The sequence below is a fragment of the Silurus meridionalis genome, chromosome 25 (assembly GCF_014805685.1).
Source record: "Silurus meridionalis isolate SWU-2019-XX chromosome 25, ASM1480568v1, whole genome shotgun sequence".
In the NCBI taxonomy this organism is placed as follows: Eukaryota; Metazoa; Chordata; class Actinopteri; order Siluriformes; family Siluridae; genus Silurus; species Silurus meridionalis.
This window is the reverse complement of record NC_060908.1, coordinates 5,022,501-5,047,703: the sequence shown is the minus strand read 5'-3', so window position 1 is coordinate 5,047,703 and position 25,203 is coordinate 5,022,501. Positions and strand designations below refer to the sequence as shown.

At 34.5% G+C, this 25,203-nt stretch overlaps 1 protein-coding gene across 1 annotated transcript in view; it reads right to left on the bottom strand.

The window, feature by feature from the left end:
- Positions 1-6,492: 6,492 nt before the first annotated feature.
- The window catches only part of tbx5a (T-box transcription factor 5a), a 19,903-nt gene continuing 1,192 nt past the window's right edge, over positions 6,493-25,203 (bottom strand). The window contains exons 2-9 of the mRNA XM_046838561.1: positions 24,973-25,154; positions 24,127-24,221; positions 22,407-22,526; positions 20,996-21,143; positions 17,703-17,855; positions 13,141-13,232; positions 11,059-11,288; positions 6,493-9,824 (exon numbers count right to left, since the gene is read on the bottom strand). Coding sequence (XP_046694517.1) covers positions 9,250-9,824; positions 11,059-11,288; positions 13,141-13,232; positions 17,703-17,855; positions 20,996-21,143; positions 22,407-22,526; positions 24,127-24,221; positions 24,973-25,113 — 1,554 coding nt within the window. The 5' untranslated portion in view covers positions 25,114-25,154 and the 3' untranslated portion in view covers positions 6,493-9,249. The remainder of the gene's footprint in view (positions 9,825-11,058; positions 11,289-13,140; positions 13,233-17,702; positions 17,856-20,995; positions 21,144-22,406; positions 22,527-24,126; positions 24,222-24,972; positions 25,155-25,203) is intronic.

Below are 25,203 nucleotides of genomic sequence, written 5' to 3'. Positions count from 1 at the left end.
ACATTTACAGATCATTTTCTGACACAGAATCAAGAAAACATACATTCCAAAATGTGCTAATCCAATTCACATCAGAATACCTGATTTCTACAAGATTTTTGAAAGTAAATGGTTTAGGTTTTCATTTCATAAAAAAAATATATATTCTATGTTTATTTTACTCATTCGTGTTGAATTTTGATCCCAAACAATTTATGCATAAAATGAAAAAATTAATTATTCCAGGTGTAAAAAATGTAATACACATGACCAAAATGTTGTAATGCGCATTTATTTAACAATATTTTTGATACATCTGATTTTATACATCTGATCTGAACTTTAAACAGATAAAACATTTGAAAGGATGAGTCTATTTTCAGTGATAGATTCAAGTTTTATGCCAGATTCATATATATATATATATATATATATATATATATATATATATATATATATATATATATATATATATATATAATTTATTTATTTATTTATTTTTATTATTTTTTTTTTATGCAAAATATTTGAATATGTAAATGGCTTTCTTGAATATTTCAGTTATTTTTTTCTGTTAAATTATTTTATGCCAATAGCAAAAGGGATAGAGAGAGAGAGAGAGAGAGAGAGAGAGAGAGAGAGAGAGAGAGAGAGAAAGTGAGAGAAAGAGAGAGAGAGAGAATAGGAAATATATAGAGAAAGACATAGGGTTGTTGTATAAAATACATGTCTCTGTATTCAGCAAAAAGCAAGCAAATATTTTAGGTGAGGGTTTTGACCTTTTGAGTCAATATAAGAATAAATGAAAAATAAACAGAATGAAAACAATAAGAATTATTTAAGTATGATCTTTAAAAAAAAACTAAGCTAATGCAAGTTTCTGTTGGCAATGAGATTTATATATATAAATATATTCCAAGTAGGATGAATACATCCTGTGCTCAAGGAATGAAAAAAGGTTTAAATAAATAATTTCTTATATTCCTAAAACTTAATTACTCTAAATGAGTAAATAATTACATTTTTTTGTTTATTATTTAAATTTTTATTAGATCAAGGCGTGCCTCAAAGATACCCAATTGCATCAGAACACACCTTGAATTCTTCTTCTTACTAGTCCCTTGAACACTCAGGATCCACTGATGTGTCCAGAATGATATTTTAGTTAGAATTAATCATTTATTTAATAAATATGCTTTAAGATGAATGACTGAACAAGAATAAGCCTTTATAAATTGAAACTTTCTGTTCTTCATTTAAAATGCACAACCTACAACCTCTAGTCCATTTAACGTCTCACGTACACGCACTCTCTATGGACATGCCACTCTGTATAAATGCCAACCTGCACTTCTCTAACCCTGGATGACATGGCACACACATGAATAAAAACACAGAGATGTTAAGTTATATGGATCGAGGCAATCAGATAAGGATGATATTGAGTGTTGGAAGCCTAGAGTACTGTTCTCGGCTGAGTTGAGTCACTATCCGTTCTCTGTCCAACAATCAAGGGTCATGACTTCGGTTCTGTAGTGGAAGAAAATCTTTTATTGAAACCATCAAATTGCATGCTTTTTTTTTTCGGGAAGCTTCTTGCTGTCTTACTGTGGTGTGCCGAGGCATTCCGACGACCCAGAGACTGACTGTTCCAGACCCCCTGCTTTAGGGAGATCGATACCTCTAAACAAAACCAGCATGAACAGTGTCGAGGGATATGCCTGTTTCAACCTCAGACTGGTAATCATAAAGGCAAGCAGATAGATTTGACAGGCTTGGGTTTTTTGGGGGTTTAACTTTTGTTGGCATAATAAATGCTATTGTAGTTATTAATGTTGCTTTAATATTATCAGTAGCATAAAGAAGGTTAGTGTCACTTCTGAAATGCATTCCATTGGGCTTTGGAAATGGACAGAATTACCAAATACATTTCTGGCAATTCGATTTTGAAAGATTTCGAAAGGCATTCTTTCACTTTTTTACATAAGAATTCTGCAATGTTTAAAGATTTGAGCATAGTAAAACATGATAAAACGATAATCTTATACAACAACCATGGTAAATTTTCGAATCTGATTGACTGGTTGATTTATTTTCAAACAAACGTTTTCTATTAATGCACTAATTCTAAGAGTCAATAGAAACAGTTCATAACAAAAAAAGTTTTTTTTTTCTGTAAGATGTTTATATAGCATTTTATAAAAAAAGACTCTAAAGTCAGTGCTTTGTAGCACTGGGAATGTTGCATGTTGTGGATTCTGAGTACATCACAAGCTGTGCTTTTTGTCTTATAACTTCAAGAATGAGAGGACAAAAGAGAGACCAGTGATAGAAAAGACTGCTATAATGAATGCTATAAGGTAATTGATACTTCTATGAGTTACAACACAGAATAAAATACAGTAGAACCATCACATTTAAAGGTGAGTGCCAATATATGAAGTGGCTTAAAGACTAACTTTTAATTTGATCATTTTTTCAACTGCCAGTTATTTGCTGTTTTTACAATAAGTTTGTCTATTATCATCATATATGCTACAAAAACCATTGGCTAATTGTAAACATTACACTGAGAATAAGAATTAGTCAATCTAGTGTTATTTCTTACCCCATGGTGATAAGGCTAGACTTATTGACCTGCTGTGGGTCATCACTAGTACTGTATATTGATCTCAAGATCCTCATACTGTTTTCCTATTTTGTCTTCCAGTTTAAAGTTTTTTTTCCTTTAAAAAATGCCATCTTGTGACCACATTACTACTGCCTCACATCTCAAACCACCACCAGACACCAGTCTTTCTACTGGTCCTGTTTGCTCATCTTAGTCTATAGTTGATAAATAGAATCAGCATTCGTAAAAAAAGGACACCTAAGATGTTTTTTTAACATTTAGTGATGTGACATAGAATTACAGGGTGATTTAAGGTTTTAGTTACTTTTGCTGCCTTTAATTGACATGTCAAAGTAAAAAGTGTTCGGGTATTGTGTGAATTACTCATTATTTATTTTACCATGTTATTTTTTAAATGCTTATGTTAAATATGATTTTTTTTATACAAAGGATTCATTTTTTCCACATGAATTCTTGATTTCCACAGGATTTTTTTTTTATTATTATTATTATTTCACACATAAATGACTAATAATTTTATTCATACTGTTTAAGGCAGACATTTTTTAAATCATAAAATATATGTATGTATATATATATATATATATATATATATATATATATATATATATATATATATATATATATATATATACTTGTTTCACAGCTTTTTAATGTAATTGCACATTATTCACATATTTAAAAAATAGAAACACGTGATTTTTATAAGGGTCTCTGTCTCCAATAGATTTAGAAATAACACAAAAATGAATTCTGAAGCCAAATAATAGTGAAAAGTTCCTTAAAGGATTTTTATTGTAAAGGTTTCTCTTAGTTGTTTTATGTTTCCTACATCACAATGACTAAAGAGGTATTCCCATGATCACTTTATATGTACTATATCACAAAACAGTATAAAACATGTGACGAGAGAGAATAGAGAGTGAGAGTGATGCTGTCAGCAAATAATGAGAATGTCTGAAATGACGCAGACTCTCTATGTAATACCCAGTCACCGTCGGAGTATGGAAAGAACATAAATGTTTTCCATATGGAGCCCAAATGCAGGTGAAAGAGATATCTGGGTGTACCAAAGCACCCGAAAGGGCGCTTACCTTTTCCCATAGGCTGCTTAAAGGTGGAGGGAATGGGGTGCCTTATCAGCTCTAATGATTAGACAGCTGGAAGCCATTTTCCAGGCCCATGGCTAGATTAAGCTTTGCAACCTTTACTGGCCCATCCAGTCTTCCAATGACAAGGACGAATGGAGGTGTTCTGATACACATTAAAATCTGATATGACTGCATTTTACATCAATGCCATTATTTTTCTCTGCTGTACTGAATCATATTGCAAGGAGCTCTGTGATGAAATGAGTTTGTGATTAACTGTGAGCATTGCTACAATGATGATAAAAGCTGACCAGCGAACTGGATTAAACCAGCATTCTTTTGTCAGGATTTCGTAAGAATATATTTGTTCTGCATTATATAAAATGCTTTTGTCTTTTAGACTTGACCTTACCTCTACATAGTCTTATCAAGTGGAAAGAACTTCCCTTCGTATCAGTTCCTTTTTAGCTCTGACAGCCTTCACGAGCCTCCCCAGCTCAGCAGCTCTGTTTCGCACTCTCTCAGTACCTCTATTTTTCCAGCTCCAGGCCTGTACTGAGTGCTGAAAGACTGAATGTGAGAATCGGAGAATGCGGAGGGCCTCTGTTCCCATCTAAGCACCGCAAAACCTAGTGCTTGACACAGATGCTGCATGTCATCTGCATGATGTATGTCCCTGTTGATATGCTGGACATCTTTACATGAACCAGAAAATGTGCTGTCTGCTGGAGACATGGCTTAATTCAATGCCGCATGTTCGGTCAGATGAACACTGCTGTAGATGAACAATGGTGAGAGGATTTACAAAATCGGCTAATATCGCACCTATATGGATTTAACTTTACTTGAAAATTAAAGATATTATTAGTGTATTATTATTAAAATATTAATACGAGAGCATAATTACGACCTGAGTGCATGTATTGGGTACATCTGTATGAGATCCTGCAGATATCAGGAAGTCAGAAACATGCTACAGTTCAAATAATGGGGTTTTGCCTGCTACATTTGGGTGCAAGCACATTTTCAAAGAAGCGGCACGACTCCTATGGCAGATAGATTTGTCTCCTCCAGACTCTTCCTTTTTGAACTAGTCATCCATCACTGACTGGCTGCATTTCAGTGCATCTTAATAAAGTAATCCCCTCTCTCTCATTTTTTCCCTCCCCTTTGGAATGCTCTTGTTCTTTCTGTTTCTCTTTAGTCATTCAGGGCACCCCCGCAATGATTTGTTTTCTTTTTCAAAATCTAGGTTGAGACAGGGCATGGCTTATCATTACTCCAACTTTACTCAGGACGTCTTTACAAAGCGGATGGCTTCTTCCATGTATGATATTTTGTATGTTACCGTGGTGCTTAGCTAACCAGAATTCTTTTTAAAACCAGAGAGAAAAGTAGATTGGAAAAGTCAGGATGTTAGAGACTGCAAGGGAATTGAAACCAGATTATATCATTTCTCATAAGGAACTTGTGTTTAAATAAAAAGGATTGTTTTGGAAAAACCTCTTGTGTTTTTACTATCATTTATCAAATTCTGTGGCTGTATTTTATTTATTAATTCATATTGAAAAATTGGAAAATCTGTCCTGTTGAGAAGGCAACCCCCAACACTGTACCGTATACATAAAAACACAATCTGATTTTATAAATGGTGTATTGTAATTAAAATATAAATAAACTTACTGTTACTGTTATCACATTACTTGTTTTTGTCGTATTTCTCCAGGCCAAAGCTACTGTATTCACATTATGTAAAATCATGACTGTTAAGCCAGCCAGTTGAACCCATCTATTAGAAAAACTTGCTTTGAAAATTGACCCTGGCTTGAAGTATCTTTCTTTTTTTAATCCTCACTGTAATCTGTCTTGTCTTACACACGAAAGTTGGGCTGATTGAATGATGTGTGGGGTGGACATAGCGATAAATCAGACATTAAGCAGCAGGGCCGGGTCTACAGGGTTAATGAATTTCTCTGGCCTGTGGGGGGACGATGTCAAGGATTTCAGCGATGGATAAGGACGGCCGCGTAGGAGCAGGTAGTCCAGAGAGGCTCCATCTATCAGATCAAAGGCATATGTAGGGAAGGTCATCACATTTGGCCGAAGACCTGCCCAAAGTAAGAGTAAAGGGGAAGAAATGCAAGGGGGGATAAAAAGCAAAAAGGAAAAAAAATTGTCTTTCTGCAGTTTTGTCATTCTTTAATTTGTTTAAGCCGAGATATAAAAAATGAAGACTCTGCAGTCTTTGGGAAAACCTGTTTAATGTGCCTGTCATATTTGGTTCATATATTACATTCAATTATTGTAGCAGACAAAGATATTTGCTTGTGTATTCAATTGCATGAGTGTCTATTTATGAACTTTCCGAAACATTTGAAAATGCAGATTTTTTTTTTATTGCAGCATATTTGAACTCTATCCTAGGAAAATTGGGCACACTGCCTGAATTACAGTCTTTCACTGTAATAGTAGTAGAGTAGTAGTAGTGGTGACGGTAGTTCTGATGATGGTACCTGTGGTACTTGTGGTGTGGGTTGCAGTAGTAATAGTTTTTGTTGAAATAGTAGTGATGATTGTGTTTGTAGTAGTAGTAATGGTAATAGTAGTACTGATTTCACGGGTGGTGATGTTAGTATATTAGTGGTGATAGTAGAAGTGGAGTTAAACTGCCAGGTATCGCCAAGCTGCCACTCTTGGGCCCTTGAGCAAGGCCCTTAACCCTCTGTACTCCAGGGGCGCTGTATCATGGCTGACCCTGCGCTCTGACCCCGACTTTTGAGCAAGCTGGGATATGCTAAGAACGGATTTCACTGTGCTTTAATGTATATGTGACAAATAAAGGCTATTCTATTATAACGATGCTGTTAGTAGTAATATTATTGGTGGAAATAGTAGTGTGATGGCGGTAGTAGTAGTAGTAGTAGTAGTAGTAGTAGTAGTAGTAGTAGTAATGGTAATGGCAATAGTGGTAGCAGTTTAATGGGTGGTGGTGTGGTAATGGTGGTGTTAGTAGTGATATAATTGGTGGTAATAGTAGTGGTGATTTCAAGGGTGGTGAAAGCTGTCCTCAACAACAGGGCCTTTACTTCAAGGTAAATTTAACTCTAAACAGAACAGTGAGTGTGGTACATTGGATTTTTGGAATTCCAGAGTTTTGCTTTTCCCGATTATTTCATTGTTTTTTCAAGCCTCAAGCCTCAATTCTTGGAAAGGACTGCCTGAATGAATGTTATATTGTCATTTGATTGGTCAGATTGTTCTAGATGTTGCTGATGTTAAGAGGAATTTGGAAAATATTTTTTTTTAAACAATTAAAATTACTTCTAGGATAGTTTACTTATCGTTTTAATGCAATGTTTTAAAATTGATTAATTCTTTATTTTACCCATTATTAGGTCATGTCAAAATCAACATGTTGAATCAAATCACAGATCTATAAGGAGCAGTTTTATTATAAATCACTGGATCAAAATTGGACCATTCTTCTTGGAATGCTACTTCACTTACAAAATTTGGTTTGATATTTATTGCCTCTTTCCCCAACAAATGACCAGTGTTAGCCCACTGGAAATGTTCTCACCTTTCTCAATTACTCACCCTATTACTAAATACATCTTTCTGTTCTCGCTCACGATGTTCTAGTATCATTTATATAAATAAAAAATCTCAAGTAGAAGTAGTGGAAACATTGATACAAATGTTGTTCTCAAAGTTTCCAGAATTTCTTGGAACTATATTATGTCGCTGAGGCAGTCACTCTGCTTGACTAATTAGCATATTTGAGGTGGCAAGTGTGCGGGTGTTGATGGCTGTATTGACATGAAAATTAAAGTTTTGGAACATTCTGCACACTTTGACTAAGTGTACAGATGAGAAGATGAGAGATCTGGATGAGACACTAAAGGAATAAAGCATAGTTGCATCACAGACTTTGGGTAGGGACAAACTTATGCTGGGACTATCATCAAGCAAATAGCATTAAAGGTAAAAAAAGCAAAAAGACCAATTCACAATACCAAAAAGTAATCCGAGTCTTGAGTGGCTATATATTCACAGAAGTAAGGGTTAAATGTAGTTTAAAGTAATCATGCATTTGTAGTGGGAAGGTGTAGCTCAGTATTAAGATGTTGGATCTTTGAATAGAGTTTAAATCCACTTGGGGCCCTTGAGCAAGGCCTTTAACCCTCAACTGCTTAGTTGTATAATTAGGATAATTGCATGTTCCTGGTTCTATTGCAATAGATCCTGGTTCTAATGTGCAAATCAAACCTGCAAATTCAAAGTACACCATTTAGATTTATTTCCATTCTGTTTTCTATGTACATTTGTATTTTTATTTACAAATTCTTTTTAAATTGTTTCCTAAAATTGTCCTTCTGTCACCTAGCAATCAGGTGTCAGTCAATATCTAAAAACAGTCTGTTTTTGTTCCTAAAGAAAAGAAAAGAATCCAAGTTAAACTTACATACTTAAAAAGACAAACAAACAAATATTACAGATAAAACACTGATAGGCTTCATAATAATGAAAAATAAATACTATTAACAGGAGGAACTGTAGTGACTGTACACCATAATTCCCTATGGACATTCACCTTTAACAATTTTGCTTTACATTTTTGGAAGATTATTTTGTAAATTATTTTTAGAAACGTCATTTTGTCATATCTACTTACATTTTGGGTGCATGTAGTTCAGAGTACTGCATCTTTAACCATTTCAAAAGGATTTCATCCTTTTATATTTTTTGTTAGAAAGGATCAACTGGTGCTTGACTGCTAGAATTAGCTGTAATAGTGCTATTAAAAAGTAATTAAGTAATCCATTAAATAGAGATTACAGGGTATGGCACGTGGTACGTTGCATCTGTATGAAATGTGTTGAAAATATTTTTGCAACAGCTACTTAGGCAGAGCTAGAAATATGTACCATAAGCTTGAATCTGTAAAACTACTTAGTGCATCTATTTGCACCCACTAAATGTCAGTACTCCAAACTGAATTTGTGAATTTGACATAAATAAATGCACTTTAAAAAATGTAAAAACATTTTTAAAAGGTGGAACTGGTGGAATGCAGATTAAACACGACATTCATGTATCTTGGACTTCTGAGTAAAGAAACAAAATTAACACAAAGTTAAAGAGAAAAAATACTATTAAAATGGACTTTTCTATTTTAGTTTTTTTGGTTAGCTTGTTTTTTTTTCAAAAGTATATAAAATCGGTGTAGTCCCAAGTGCGTCCTCTGATTTATGTGGCATAACTTCACCTCTGATTTACAGAATACAAAATACAATTTACAAAACATGGTTAAAAAAAATTCCCATAGTATGAATACATTTGTTTTCACACTAGACTGTTCAGACATCAAATGCTATTCAAACCTATTTATCATCCATCCAAACAGTTGGTTAACATTGGTGTCCAAAATTGATGACAAATTCACATGACTGCTGGTGTAGTGAAGAGCTTCAAAATATAAATATACACATATGCCTGTGTGTGTGTGTGCAACTCCAACACTGTATGTAATGTATGAGAATCCAGTTAGCTGCCTTCATTCCATTCAGGCATGATGCTAACACTGTGGACAGCATGATACTGGTGAGGCGATAGGGTGCGAGGAATACCATGGGTGTACAAGTACTCGTTTCCCTGCAGGCTAGCGCTGGGTGACTGGATTCCTGCTCCAGGGCTACACTGACGACCGAGAGTCTGGTGGGGCATTGAGCCCTGGTACATAGCATGGGCATCACTCAGCTGGGGTGAGGCATGGCTGGCCACTCCGCTTAATCTGGACACTAGAGGGCTGGAGGTGAAATGGGCGGAGAAGTGCTGGTAGGGCAACCGCTCCATAGGTTGCATGGAACAACTGCTGTAAGGGGAGACACTGGCCCAGGTGTTGCAGCTGATGTCTTCCAGACTTGGAACAGCATCGCTGGCTTGTGAAGCACTAGCATACATACACGCCTGCCGCTGTCCAGATTCGGTCCGATAAGAGGCAGTGGAAAGGCCCAGAGTTTGAGAATAGCTGACGGGGCGGTAATAATGGTCATCTTCACTAGACGAGCTCTCCATGTAGGCCTTCTTGTAGGAGTGATCTGTGCGACAGTCATCCTCAGCTGAAAACAGAGAAATATAAGTGCCATGGCTAATATGACATTTATGGTTTAATTTCAGAGAATATACTATTGGAATATTGTCTTTTTTATATATAAAGTTGTGAAACCATTGAACTAATTGAACCTTGTTGCCAACTATAATGACAAATTCTGGTCACTTTTTACAATTTAATAGGGTGGGATTAGTATTTGGGACAAATGTTGGCTGATTGGTCACCTGCCAAATCCCTCACACTAGTAACATATTTTCTCTGAGACACATTAAGTCAACCAATTATAACTTTTCTAACTGCTGCTCATGGGTGTCACAGGCCAGAGTAACACACTCAAACAAAAGCGCTATCTGGCTAATTTTGCATACATGTGCCCACATGTGTCTCTATGGTTGAAAGGGGGAAGAGTAATGCTATCCATGAAATTGGGTTGATATGACCTTTTCATTATTAATGGATGTCAAACTGCATGACCTTTAAAGACTTACAGAATCCCAGCTCCAAAGTTAGTGGCACCACTCATGAGATTAATCATAAATAATAAAAAGTAAAAGATTTGTGTGATTTTTGATCATCTAATTCCACATCTGAAGTAATCTACACATTTGAAGTGTGCTTGTGGAGAATTGTGCTCACTCAACCAAAGGTCAGTCAGTGTTCTAATTTATTCCAAAGGAGTACAGTAGGGTTGAGTTCAGAGCGGGCATTCAAGATGTTCTTCCAGGATATGTGTCTACTAGTTCAAGTGAAAAGAAAATGTAATACCACCGTACAAAAACGATGCCCTATACAAATGTGTGTTTTCAACTTTGTGGTACTAGTTTGAGGAAGAACCACGGATGCATGGAAATGTCAGATGTCACAATGTATTTGTTTATATAGTGTGTATATGAAATGACACACCAAAAGCAAATAAATAGCTATCGTTTTTAAATATACAAATAGCAATAGAAAAAAAAAAAAAAAAATAATATATATATATATATATATATATATATATATATATATATATATATATATATATATATATTATTATTTTTCTTTTTTTTATTTTAATATACAGAGTAAAAATGTTTAGATTTTTCAAGCTGTCAAAATATTTATATATAGAATATTACTCAATGCATGTCGTAGTCACATTATTTGTTGTTTGAGAGGCAGAAATTTAAATTTACAGAGTTACTGTAAAAATATCCATAAAGCTGTCATGTTAAAAGAAGTATAAACACTAGTCTACCCACCTTTTCTCTTGATGCAGTGATAGTCTTGGCTGTGCTCATGGGGTAATGGGTAAGAGCTGGACTGAGGCAGGAGATCCTGGGAAGTGCTGGTAACGCCGTTCTCACATGAGTACTGAGAGCTCATGCTGCTTGGTGTGGGCATTCCCTGAATGTCACCGCTAAAGGGACTTTGACTGGTGCCCACTCTTTGTCTTACTGTGCTTCGGGGAACCACTGGATATTCCTTAGTGCTGTTAGGGTAGACAAAGATTTCCTAAATTATAGCTATGCTTTATGAATTATTATATGTCCTTATTTACTCCAAGACCATGAAATCATGATAACTAGCCATATGTGCACCACTCTAAGCCACTGGTTTAGCTATTGGTTAACAATTGATAGTTATCCATTTGATTCTGTATCAGTTATTTATCCAATCAGCCATGTGGCACATGCAGGACAAGAGCTTTATTTACTGTTCACACAAACTTCAAATGGTACAAAAGCTAAAGCTGATATTCACTGACTTAAAATTTACCCCAGTTTGATTAAAATATTTAACTAAACCTTGTACACTCTTTCTTCATTATTTTTACATTGTGCTGCTGATTGACTGAATGGTCATGGGAACAGGTGCCCCTTTTAAAGTAACCGGTGGATGTAGGCCCCTTAAAGCTTTCTTTAAAGAAGCATGTTGAAGGACATGTGAAGGTTCTAGGTTTTGTTTTTCACTTTGCATGGACATTTTTTGCTTTCTTTCAATCCGAAGACAAGATCTGATTTGTTTCAGATAAGGAAGTGCTTGAGGACAGAAATGATAATAAGACCTTTGACCAAAGCATGATCAAAAGGGTCAAATGTGGTGTCCCTTTCAAATGTGCAGTTTTTGATGTATTTTGTTGAATATTATGAAATTTTTTTTGTAGCTGTAAATTCTCTTCACAGTTCCATACCTCTCTGGTATTACAGGAATGTGCCACACTCCTTAACTCTTGTGATAACTCCATGCTCTAATTATAGGAGAGTAAAGAAGATCTATTAAATGACTATTATATATATCTCCCTCTGGCACTAAAAAAGCATTAGTTAAAATTTAGCAATTATTGTTAAGCTCAACAGAGTAAGTTTTCATTACCATATTAAAAAAAAAACTCCTCCGCTTTTGCTTAGCCAGAAATAGCTATGATAGCAGACACTGGTATATTATCTATATGAAAAAAAAGCCCTATATTTTTTCCTTATGTATCACAAAATCTCATTTCAGAGTGGACACTGCCTTTGTTGGCTGCTATGATTTCTAGACCAGATTTTCTCCTTTGAAAATGTGTTTTTCCACACTGTACGGATGCATGTTATACATCAGTCATCTGGAGTGAATAAGAAGAAAAGCCATGTGGGCTTCACTTTCCAAACGTCCAACTGCAGCACCACCACAGACAATTGTTCCGAATATTCACGGAACACAGAGGCTTTGCATGAAGCTGAGATATTGCTGTGGTTTTAAGGTCAAGATAAACTGGCTTTGAACGACATTAGCCGAAAGGCTGGTCCTCCTTCAAGAGCTACACTTATATCAGATCCTCTCCACTGGGGAAATAGGAGAAACTACTTTTCTGCAACTGAGCACTTATGGCTTGTATCTAAGACGCTGGCTGTATCTTCTGATTTTGCATGGGCAGTGATTAGCACAGACTGTCCGTAGTGATAATTATGGAGTTTGTGAGATTGTTGACCGTTTTTTTAAGACTCAGTTTATCTCCTAACATCACTCAAGCCTCTTGTCTAAGGATGACCCTTAAATACATTGTGTATTTATGGCATCTATATCTAGTGAGAGAGCACTCAAATGCAGTTCATTGTTTGGACTGTGGAAACACTTGGAAAGACTGAATAGGAGACCAGTCTACTACCAGACCATGCTTTAAAACCCTTTTGTTTTGTTCTACAGTTGGATAAGGTGAAATCACACTAGATATACTTTAACTTAAGCAAAAATCCGGTCATTCTTTAGGACAGCTCAGACATGTTAAAGTAACCATTTGCGTAAAAAACAGAAATTATAGTAAACTTTAGTATTATTTATTCAAAAGAGCCTTTACATACCTCTGCATTCTTGACATGCGGTGCAGCTCCATATCATCGCTGCCACGGAAGCCCTTCGCAAAAGGATTGTTCTCAATCTTTAGCTGAGTAATCTACAAAACAATGAGGAGACCATTTACAGATTTCCATTCTGCTCATTAAAAAAAAAATACAGTATTTGTAAAAGATAAAAATAGATATACAAATTTGATGGGAGAATGTACTAAATCAGTAATGTGCAAGAAAAAGTTATATTCTTGTGATCTCTGTCAAAAAATAAATTGTATTTTTTAACAGTGTGTACTTTTGGTGTTTGGCAGCTGGACACTGTAATAGAACAAATAAAACAAAGCTGGTGTGAGGCCACAGTTTTTTTCCCCTCTTCTCTACATTGTAAGTAAAACCATGTCCTATTCATGATTCATGCTAAGTAGTGACGAAGCATAATTTAGTAATTTGAGATTAGATAATCACTGTAAATTGTTCAGAGAACAAAACCGTAAACCAAATATAATAATAATAATAATAATAATAATAATAATAATAATAATAATAATAATAATAATAATAATAATAATAATACTAATAACAATGCTTAAGTATATAGTATAACATTCACATTTAACATAAAATGCTTTTAGAAAAAACATCTATACCTTGCTTACTTATAATCAGTGTGTATATTTAGAGAGAGAGAGAGAGAGAGAGAGAGAGAGAGACCCACGCAGAAGTTGCATTAAATATTAAATATTGCAAAATATGAAATCCGCAAAATCTAAAAAAATGCATTTCAGAAATAAATGCATTATTATAAAAAAAAAAAGAAAAAGAAAAAAAGAGAAAGAGGACTTTTCGGAGTGCAGGCTGTCCATTTAATGGGTTTCGTGTATCTCCCACGCAATAATTCAGGCTTTTCCTTGGCAGGTTATTTGTTGGCGGTGTGGTGTGTTTCCCAACAAGACGGGAACTTTAACTGCGTGTTGGCTCTCACTTGAGACCCCGTAAAAGATCTTCATGTTGGGACTCATTTTTAAGCTCTCGTAAACACACTTAAAACTTGGCAGACGGACAACTTTTTTTAAGTATTGTGTTTTGTGTATGTTGAGCCTAAATCGCTTAAAACGAGTTGGTGAAAGTGAATAACTGCGCGTACAAATGCGCCTTCTTGAATATTTGGGAATATTTTTGAGCTACACATAAAAAAATAAAACATAAACCGAAGAACAGCTTTTGTTATCAGGTCTTTTTAAAAACAGTTTCGAATTGGCGTGTTTGCTTGTTTGTTTACTATTTTTTTTATTATTATTATTATTACTACAACCGAATTGTACTATTTCCATAATCCCGGAGTGGTACCTTAAAAAATGATGATGCACCTTTAACCATTTACTATGTACAATATATCCACAAGAAATATAAAAACAAAAACAAAACAAAAAAAGAGTTTGCATTTAAGTGCACCCCCACCCCATTTTTTAAAATCCCGTTTCTCTAATTATTAATAAGTTAATAAACGAATCAGTGAATGAATCAAGCAAACAAACGATCATTTACAATTAAAATATATCCTCAAAAATTATATTATCACACACATATATAAGAAATCAATAGTTTAGGTAAACAAAATGCCAGTTGGTGTTCTTTCAAAGCCGCCAGTAAACTCACTGAATAAAATCATTGTGTCTCGCGCTCTGAGGGCCACTTGGACGGATTTCCGGTTCTGAGAGGTACCGAGTTTTAATTGGCTCGCACATCATTACCAGTCGTCGCCTGCACTGCTATAGTGCTCCCTGTAAGCACCAGCACCCAACAAGGATGTGAAACAGACACTTCAGGAATGTTTATTTAAATCCCGACTAAAGGAAGTTTGGAAGCATATCGGAGAGAATTGAAATGTACTTAGACTCAAGCCAAACAACACACTCAGCTGTAGTGTAACAAGTGGCCTATTAGGCAGCATTGCACAGATCTCATTAAGTGCTGCTGATCGACAGTCACGGATCACAATAATCTACTTAGCTGCTTACAGCAGTAGGCCGATTGACTACTGACCCCAATACACTATACATCAGTATATCAGTGGTGCACAAAATACACAAACCAAATACTTGCGTAAATGTAAAGATTCACTATAATATTACTCCAGGAAAAGTGCTTCATTTAAAATTCCACTTAAATAAAAGTAGTAATGTATTTGCCTTTAAGTGTCCAAAGTTATGATGGCAATCATTTCCTATGATCATTTTGATCACAAGACTCTTCAACTCAGTTTATGTAAGAAGGCTTTAACGTTGCTCTTTGCACGTGCATCTATTAATTGAACGATATCAATGAGTCAAACACTGATTGATATCTATTACAATTACAAATCACGCAAATAATAAAACAAATTAGCCCACGGGTGTTGTGGCAAGTTCTGGTGCTTGAGCACTTAAGTTTTTATCTACGCATAAATAAAAAGGAACGACAGATTGTAGGAATGTAGGTGAGTAAAAAAAAGGACATTTTTTAAAGTGTAGTGAAATTAAAGTAAATGTCTGAGCAAATATAAGAACCTCAGTAAAGTACAGATACGCGTAAAAGCTACTTAAGTACAGTACGGATTACATTTACTTCCTTACTGTCCAACAATGCACTATATAAACCTTTACAAAATTTTTGTTGGACCCCCAAAATATATATCAAATATTCAACGCTTGTTGAACGTGACGCCTTAAATTGTCGGTATTTAGATTTGTAGCAAATGTGATCAATGAGACGGTAAATGATCTGTTTAATTCCAAACTATTCGAGGCCACATGTTATTTTCATATGACCCACGGTGTGTACATACTTCTTTACACATCTTTTGTTCCTTTACCATTTTGGAAATGTTCCCTGGGAAAAAAAAAAAACTTTTTGAAAAACAATAATTGTGTTTTTCTAATTATAAAAACGCTGAAAACTTGAACAATAAAGTACACGCTTGTTCACAATTTTAGGGGGTACAGTTTCATTAAAAAAAAAGACAACTGAAATAGTGCACCTTAGGCTAAAGAAAACAAGCAAACAAAGAAAGACAACAGAATGTTCTGTAAAAAACACTTGTCAAAATGCGGGTGGTAAATTTGTAGACATATATACAATATACATGCAAATAATTATTGAATAATAATATAATATTATATAATAATATAATTTTATATATATATATATATATAAATGCAAATGCGTTTTTATGAAGTTATTAAAATTGTTATTGTTGCTTCTTCTTTCAAACTTAAATATATTTTTTAATAATTTAAACAAGACGGAGAAAATAACTAAAAACACGCACGCAGTGACTTTTTCCGACTTTCTGTCCATGAAACTATTGAATTTTTCCGACTTTCTGTCCATGAAAATAATTAATTTATACTGAGTTAAAAACAACAACACCAACAAAATAACAGATTTTAATTCATTTTAATGTTGAATTTAAATCTGTTTTTATTTCTGTGAAATATTTTACATTTAATTCAGTTCTGTGTTTAACCGATCAGCCGATTTCGATCGATAAATTGAATTTAGCGGATAAAATGGCTAGCTGCTAAGCCAGTTTTGCTCCACGTATTTTTTTTTTTGTACGTCATATAAACTGATTTTTTCCCCCTGCTAGAACTACCATTAAATGTATGTCGGGTTTAAATAAAGCCGGTGTACAGTTAATAATTAAGTTCGGTTTATCAGCATAGACTTTAAAGACATTTGGCACTTATATGGCTGTATTGTTAGTTAACAGACAATAGGGGGCATTATTATAAGAATAAGTGGAGGGTTGCCTTTAAATAGAATAAACTGTATGAGCCGTTTAAAAAAATGGCAAAGTGCAAGTAAAATCTATTATCTATGATCTTAAGATACACAAAGAAAACTGATGTACCAAGTTCGAATTACCCCATTTCGAGAAAAGTTTTTGGACTTTAAGAACCATAAAACTTTCTTTTATAAAATATATTTTCCACTGTTATTGACGACCAGGATGAGAGAAAATCACACAAACGCCTGTATTGCATTGGCATCAACGTCTCTGTAGTATTCAAACAGTACACAATAAAACTTACATATAATCAAGAAATGCTGTTTTATTCTCTTAATTGAGGACAAAAACAGCTTTAATACTGAAGCGAATGGAAAATGCTTATGGTTTGAATTAAATGTGGAGCCTGAAACTCGAAACATAATCTGCTGTAGAAACAAAAACTCAATTAGAACACTTAAAAATTCGAATTGAAGCGATATGTGACCCCGATTTACTCTTTATGGGAAAAATGTCACGACAGAAAATCGAGTATTTTCGGAATGAACAGTATATAAAAGTAGCAGTGAATGGCAGATCTGAATATATAAAAGGTTACGAGTATGTATTCTGGATATAAGTTGATATAATGTAAGCATAGTTTTTCCACGTAATGATCTTTGACTTGACTCGATTTTGCGATCTCCACTCCTAGGATCTCCAGTCCTAAAACATGGCCTAATACTTTTTTATTTGACTGTTTTTAATAGAGAAGTGTCTGTTCGAACAGTGTTCCAACTGTGCACATATCATCTCCTTAACTTACCTTGTGGTTCTGGTAAGACGTGACCGCAATGAACGATGTTTCGGGGAACACATGAGTGCAGAAGGCGGTGTTTTTGGAGCCAAAGCCGTTGTTTTCATCTGCTTTTACAATGTGGATCCTCGGTTGGTATTTATGCATAGAGTTCAAAATGATCTAAACAGGTTAAAAAGGGGACAAAAAACGTAAGAAAAAGTTAATGCAACAGATAGTGTGGAGTTCTTTTTTTGCGTTTTAAACAAAGTGCTTTGCACAAGTTCGCACTCAATGCGCTTTTATGCAGCGCACAAAACTCCAGCGTGAAGTAAATGATACATTCACAATGCTTTTTTTTAATTATATCTAAACACCTTGGCCCCTTTTTGCTTGACCTTCTGAGACCTAAAGCACTCGGTGTTGTTTTGCGGCATGGCCTGGCGACACTGAGACGCTGCTCACTCAGTTGAACTTGAGCCCCTCTTATCCACAAAGCTAAGCCTAATTGTACTGACACACTCAGGAATCATAGACATCAGCCGTGAAACATCTAATACTAATATATTGTATAATATAATATAATATAATATAATATAATATAATATAATATAATATAATATATTAAAATATTCAAAATAAACTATGAAATAAATAAAAATAAATTATAATATAATATAATATAACAATATTATATTGTTATATTATATATATATATATATATATATATATATATATATATATATATATATATATATATATTTTTTTTTTTTTTTTTATTTCATGGTTTATTTTTAGTCACTGGAATCCCAACTCACTATGAAACTTTCATTATTCAAGAATCTGCATAGTTATTAACCTACTTGACAGATTATTTGAATTGCACAACTTTAACCCAAAATCTAACACCTAAACCGTGCCAAGTACAAATAAGGTCAGTTGGGACTTGTTAAAAAAGGTCCAAGAAGTCCAACCAGATTATTTCCCTAAATATTTCAATAATGTAATGTGCTATTTACTTTTTCTTCACCAAATGTCAAGTACCCCTAATCTGTTATTTAAGATATTTAAGAAACAATAGACTTGGACACATTTAATGGCATAATCTAAATGCTATCTTAATGACTGTAGAATATCTTCGTTGATATGCAGCATATATTTTTCTGTCTTTTCTTGGGTTGACAGGAGCAGCAGCTGGCTGACAAAACATACAACTCTTTAAATATTGCAACACCAGGTATGTAGTGCCTCATGGCTAAGATAGATATCAATCATCTAATATAAGACAAAACATAAACATACAACATAAACTGTCAGATATAAAACGACCTTCTGCTTCTGACATGAGAATAAAAAGCTTGAAAAGTTTAAACCACAGTCACTCTGCATCCCACTAAGCATTTGAATCTGAATTGCGAACAGGCAGAAGACAGTTTTCCTGGTATGCATGTGGTGGGACCACCCATTAGGAGCACAGCATTAGTCTGAGCTTGGTGCCCTGTTACTTTGTATCTTCATTTGCCCTGCTATTTTTTTAATGATAGCAAGGGATCACAGAGGGTCCTGATTGTTTGTCCCTCTCTTTCATGTCCCTGACATCACAGGGATTTTGAAGCCGTCCAGATTTACAAGTTTTGTATACCTTTGTCCATCAATAATCTTGCACTATCATTATAACATAAACAGTTTACAGGACTGATATCCAAACTCCACCCTGTGACTCAAATATTTCTAGAAAGAATGTGGAATGGTGTTTGGTACTCAAAAAATGATCAAAGTGAATCAGGCAGTTGGAATACCCAAGCAGGTATGCTCTTCCCTGGATAACTGTTACACTTCATTACCAGGATCAACTCTCTCATCAAAAATGGCGGTTTTTATTTAAGTCTTAATTTTCATTTTTTGATTTGTGAACCTGATTAAGGCTAACCCCCTCCAAAAACGTATGTATTTTCATATATATTTTTATTTTTAATGAATCCAGTTTATTCAGCTGACATGGCTGACCAGTAATCATTCATAGGTCTGACATGATTTCAAGCACCTGGAGCAACAAGTGATAGCTTGTTATTTTGGTTGAGAAACCATACTTCATTTATAAATCCCAGGTTGCAATTTTAGGCTAAAAAGAGTGAAATGCCAAGAACCACTGCAACCAATCAAAATGCATCCTGGTAAAAAGACATTTACAACAACATTCCATCTGGAGTACAACTTCATTTTTGCCAGCTTTGGCATGAAAAAAAGCATGATTAACTTAAATGCAAACCATTGGAAAACTTGTGATCAGCACTTAACAGCGACACGATACTACATCATAGCATTGTAACTCTATTAAAAACACAAACAAACAAAACAACCAAGCAGTGCAAAATAAAGGCCCAAAAGTCTAAACAGTATGCATTATGTTTAAACACAGGGTGTAGAGTTAATTTTGCACTAAATAGCTGTATAAAATCTTTTATTCCGTGTTTCAGCTCAGTTATAAAACTCATGCATGTAAATGTAACACATGGTACAAATATTAGCTGTTGGAATGGTATAAGTGTAGAAAAAAAACCACAGTGTAAATGATCCTCACATCCAAGTACAGGTGCTAGGTTCTGAAAAAGCCCACACACTACGTCATAGTGGAAAATACTAAATAGCTGAGAAAAAGGGTCCATCCAGATGCAGGATCAAGGTATGAATAACCACAAAAACGTACAAGATGCGGCCCATGATGATCTGACCTTCATTAATGTTCAGGGCTACAGAATCATTTCGAAACAATTACAAAATAATTGAAACAACTCTGCATAACTCCAAGAAGTAAAAAAAAAAAGAAATAAAAAAATTCCACGTCTAGTTTCGACCTTACCGACATTATATAAAAAATAAAATAAGTAAATAAATAAATTGATTGCTCTTCTGGATCTACTAAAAAAAAAGCAAAGATATATTTTTTTAAAACACCAAAAGAGGCTACATTTAATAATGCGGTGTTTCTAGTACATTAAAAGTGCTTTGCCTACACGAGAGGTTCTTCTAATTATGATTGCCGCTTATTGTTATAGCCTATGCTCTGGCATTTGTCAGCGACGCCTGCTAAAAGTCCAAAAGCATGCTACCTAATTGCACTTTTTTAATAGTATTAAAACGTGCAAGTTTATCCGAGTCGAAACTCTCTGAAACGCGCACTATTCAAATATGCGTTACACAATCACACACTTCAGGTAGCTGAAAAAAGTACAAAAAAAATGTCAAAATAAAAAAAAAAAAAACATGCAAAAGAGGAAATTTCTCCCTCTCTCTCTCAAAAAGAAGAAAAACAGTTTACTTACATGTCCGAAAGGATCGAGGTGGTTGTTGGTGAGTTTGAGTTTCTGGAAGGAGACGAGTTGTCGCATCCAGTGCGCGCCTGTGGCTGGAGAGTCGGGATGCACATAGAGCCTGCCGGGCATTGCGGGTTCTGCCTTTCCTGTCAGTGACCTAGAACACACACCAAAAATATCAGAACAGAATCAGTCCCGTATATACAGTCCCAGAATCTGTACCGTATACCGTCATTTTCAGATCGTTCAGAAGTAAAAAATTTAGAAAAGTACAGCAGCAACAGGTTTAGTACAAAAAATAATAATAAATAAACAAATTAGCAAAGATACTTGATAGTAATAATAAAAAAAGGCATATAAAATGGAAATCAGGTGTATTGCAATTCATGTCCTCTCTTTAAAAAATTGTTTTTAATAATGAATTACATATATATATAATAAATTATTAAAAACAATTTTAATTATTAAAAACAATGCAAAGATATATATAAATCTTTGCATTTTCATTGGTTATTATTCTGGCAAATTTTTCCATTAAGCAATATTGTAACGACCTGTTTGGTGCATAAAGAGTTAAAAACAGATAAAACTGTAACCTGCTAAAAGCGACATTAGTTTTGCTTTGCACAGAAGGGATAAAGATCAGCGATATTGGCATGTGATCCTCCTCACTGAATAATCTTACATTTAAAACCGCTGATCCAAAAAAAGGGGGCTGAACGGTTTACATTGTGTGTTTAAATAATCCTTTTCATAATATTTTGCCATGTTTTATTATAAAACAAATCACTTAAAAACAACAGATGATACTCAGCATGCACACACACACACACACACACACACACTGTAGTCCTATTCAGATTCTCAGACTGGCTTAAACCACGTGGGGAACTGCTCTCAACAACGATTTCTTAACACAGCTAATTTTTTTACTTTTGTTGGCTTTTTGATTGTTTTTATTCATTTAAATACGCGTTTAATCCCAAACCAAGAGATCATCAAAGATTTGAAATCTTCCAGCTAGAGCAATCTGCAGGCTGGAAATACACCCATGTTTGGGATGTAAACTTTTTTGTATGCTGTATGTCGTGCAAGGAGTCTATTGTGGTCTAAATTGTGAGACAGTAAGAGGTTAACGGGGTGTTTCATGGAATAACCAAATGTGGTTGAAAGAGAAACGAGAATTTTCCTGCATTTTCCTCTCTCGCGAAGCCGCTGTATACTAAGCACTAGTCGAGGACTAAATTGGCAAACCTCGAAAATCTTTCATTTCTTGGCTCAAATGTGCCTCCGGTTTCCCGAAACTTACACAAATATTCAGCTCGTCTATAGAGTGAAAACAAATCTGTGCACAAAACACTCGCCAGTCCTACAGTTGACTCGATCGTGATGCGTAACACGTTTGAGGTGTCTTACGAACCATTTATTATCGGCGAATTTATAGCGGTGGTCGTCCGCTGGCACGACATCCATCAGAAGAATGTATTTCGTTTTGGGGTTCAGTCCAGTGACCTTCACTTTGAAGCTCGGGAACATTCGCCTGAGGATGGAAATGGGAACTTTATGGCATCGAAAATATATAAATAATAGATATAGAACATGGATGAATGATAACAATGTCTGAAAGTAGGATCCAATTATATATTCTTTTTTTTCTTTTCTTTTTGAGATGTGCAGTGTGCAGCGTAAATTAGAAGCAAACGGCATTCATTTAATTTAATGAATAATAATAATAATAATAATAATAATAATAATAATAATAATAATAATAATAACATAAATGCAGGACTAATGAATTAGCTTTGTTTTAAAAGTTTTAGCAACATTTAAGCAACAAAAAACACAATAATAACAACAATAATAATAATAATATTAATAATAATAATAATAATAATAATAATAATAATAATAATAATAATAATAATGAAATTGAAGTTGTTATTGTTGTTATTATTATTTGAGATATAATTGAATACATTCATTTGCACTAAGGTGGTCATCTCAGCCCACGCACCAGCATTTTTTGCTCGTTTATGACATTCTGTAACTTAAAACAGAAAAAAGGGATGAAAGTAAGCAAAATTAGACCAATAAACATTGGACGTGTGTATTTTATTTATTTATTTATTTATTTATTTATTTATTTATTTATTTATTTGTAGCTGTGGTGTTGCATTGCGCCTAAAGTCTTCCAGTCATTAACGCTGTTTTAAAGCTGTGCAATTAAGTTGAAACTTTTCCTTCATATTAGCATGAACTAGAGGCGAATGCATGCATGCATGCAAAAAAAAATGCATCAGGTCTGAGACTGGTTAGTTGCATGGCTGCATGGCTGCAAGGCTGCAAGGCTGCAAGGCCGAGTGGAGTCCAGAGAACTCTAGACCTTCGGGAGATGTTTGAATGATGTGGGAGGGATTGCGAACACATTTCGAAAAAAAGTGAGGAAAACTGAGATGAATTTAAAAACCGCCTTACTCTCTCTCTCTCTCTCTCTCTCTCTCTCTCTCTCTCTCACACACACACACACACACACACACACACACACACACACACACACACACACACACACACACACGTTATTTGGTCCTCTAAAAAATCCAGCTTTACGCACATTTCAGACGCATTGCCTTTTGTATTTCTTGTCACGCATTTACTAATAAAATAGCAATTCAAAGCAAATGTATAAGCACAACAAACAATTCTAGTCTTTTTCAGATTGTTTGCAGCCAAATATTCCCAAGAAAAAAAAAATGCCTTTTGCAGCAAAATAGAAACTCTAACATGAAAAGTGCACTTCAAAGCTTCACTTAATAATCCTATAATATCTTTGGCTAACAAAATGATGGCGTGAGTACGCAGGGGGAAAAACTAGGATTAGGGTTATGTAAACCATAGAGAAATACTATATACAATAATATACAGAAAGCACACTCACATTGTACAAACACTTAAAATCCTCAAAAGACAAGAACGTGATCATGTAGAGTACAACTTTTAAAAAAAAAAGTTACACATTATTTGAGTCTGAATTTTATTCTTCATCCATTTTTTTTTAAACGGATGAAAAATTGCATTGTGCGACATACGTTTTTGTACGTTTTCGAGATACAACGTAATAATCAAGATATAAAGCAACCCACCTTCCTGCTTTAGTGATGATCATTTCCGTTCCCACTTCATGGAATTTCATCCACAATTCCCGTTCGTGTAAGTAAACTTTGATTCCCTCCATTCCCTGCAAGGAGAAAGACGTTCAGCTTAAAATAAGTGGAGCATGAACATATTTAGCACCGTCATCTACTGGAGCCAGTGAACCACACGTGTGGAGCATAACAAAAGCCTAGATTTGCACAAGATAGCAAAAATCATTCCAAAAAGTCAGTTTTAGCAAGTAAAAATAAAGGAAAAATAAAACCGAGGAAAATATACACTTACAAAAAAATACAAAATATAATTGGGGCAGTTGGGGTTTAAAAAAGGAGCTAAACATAAACAGAACATATAAAACGTAAATGTTAATATAAAGTGTATAGATGTGCATTGTGCCATAAAAACAAATTGAATAATAAAAAAAAAGAAAACAGAATCAGATTTAAGTTATAACGCAAATAAAATTAAATTACATTTCTGTGAATTTAAATGTGTATTGCGTATTTACACATTTTTGTATTTTCTGTTGCACAATTTAGATTTTTTTCTTCGAATAAAATATCCTTTTTATTCGGTTTTAATCATTTAATATTCATACTAGCGATTAATTGTGGCGTATGAAGTATGATCGCGTAGCTACAGATCTACAACTCCTGTAACACAATTTCACTTTATTTACTTCTCTGTATAACAAAAGAGTGATAAAGAAGGTTTATCCAACCCTTTTTTTTACACGTGCTTTATTTAAATACATCCTTGAAATCTCCTAATCCTGTAATCAGTCTCTCGGACAGACACTCACAGAGATGGACACCCAGCAGACAAGCAATCCCAACCTGTTGAATGTACGTTGTTTGAGATGATGGAGATTTGCTGGAGCTTCCATTTTGTTTCTCCGCTTTACTCTCGTGTAAATCTTTTGACTCGGGATCATTTGGCGATTTCTGGAGCCCAGAACCTTCTTCGTTGTCAGCCATGTCAGAAGGCCGATTTCCTCCACTGCTTTCTGCTCTGAAACCTAGAATAAAAAAAAAAACAAGAAAAAAAACCCATCGTGGAATCAACAT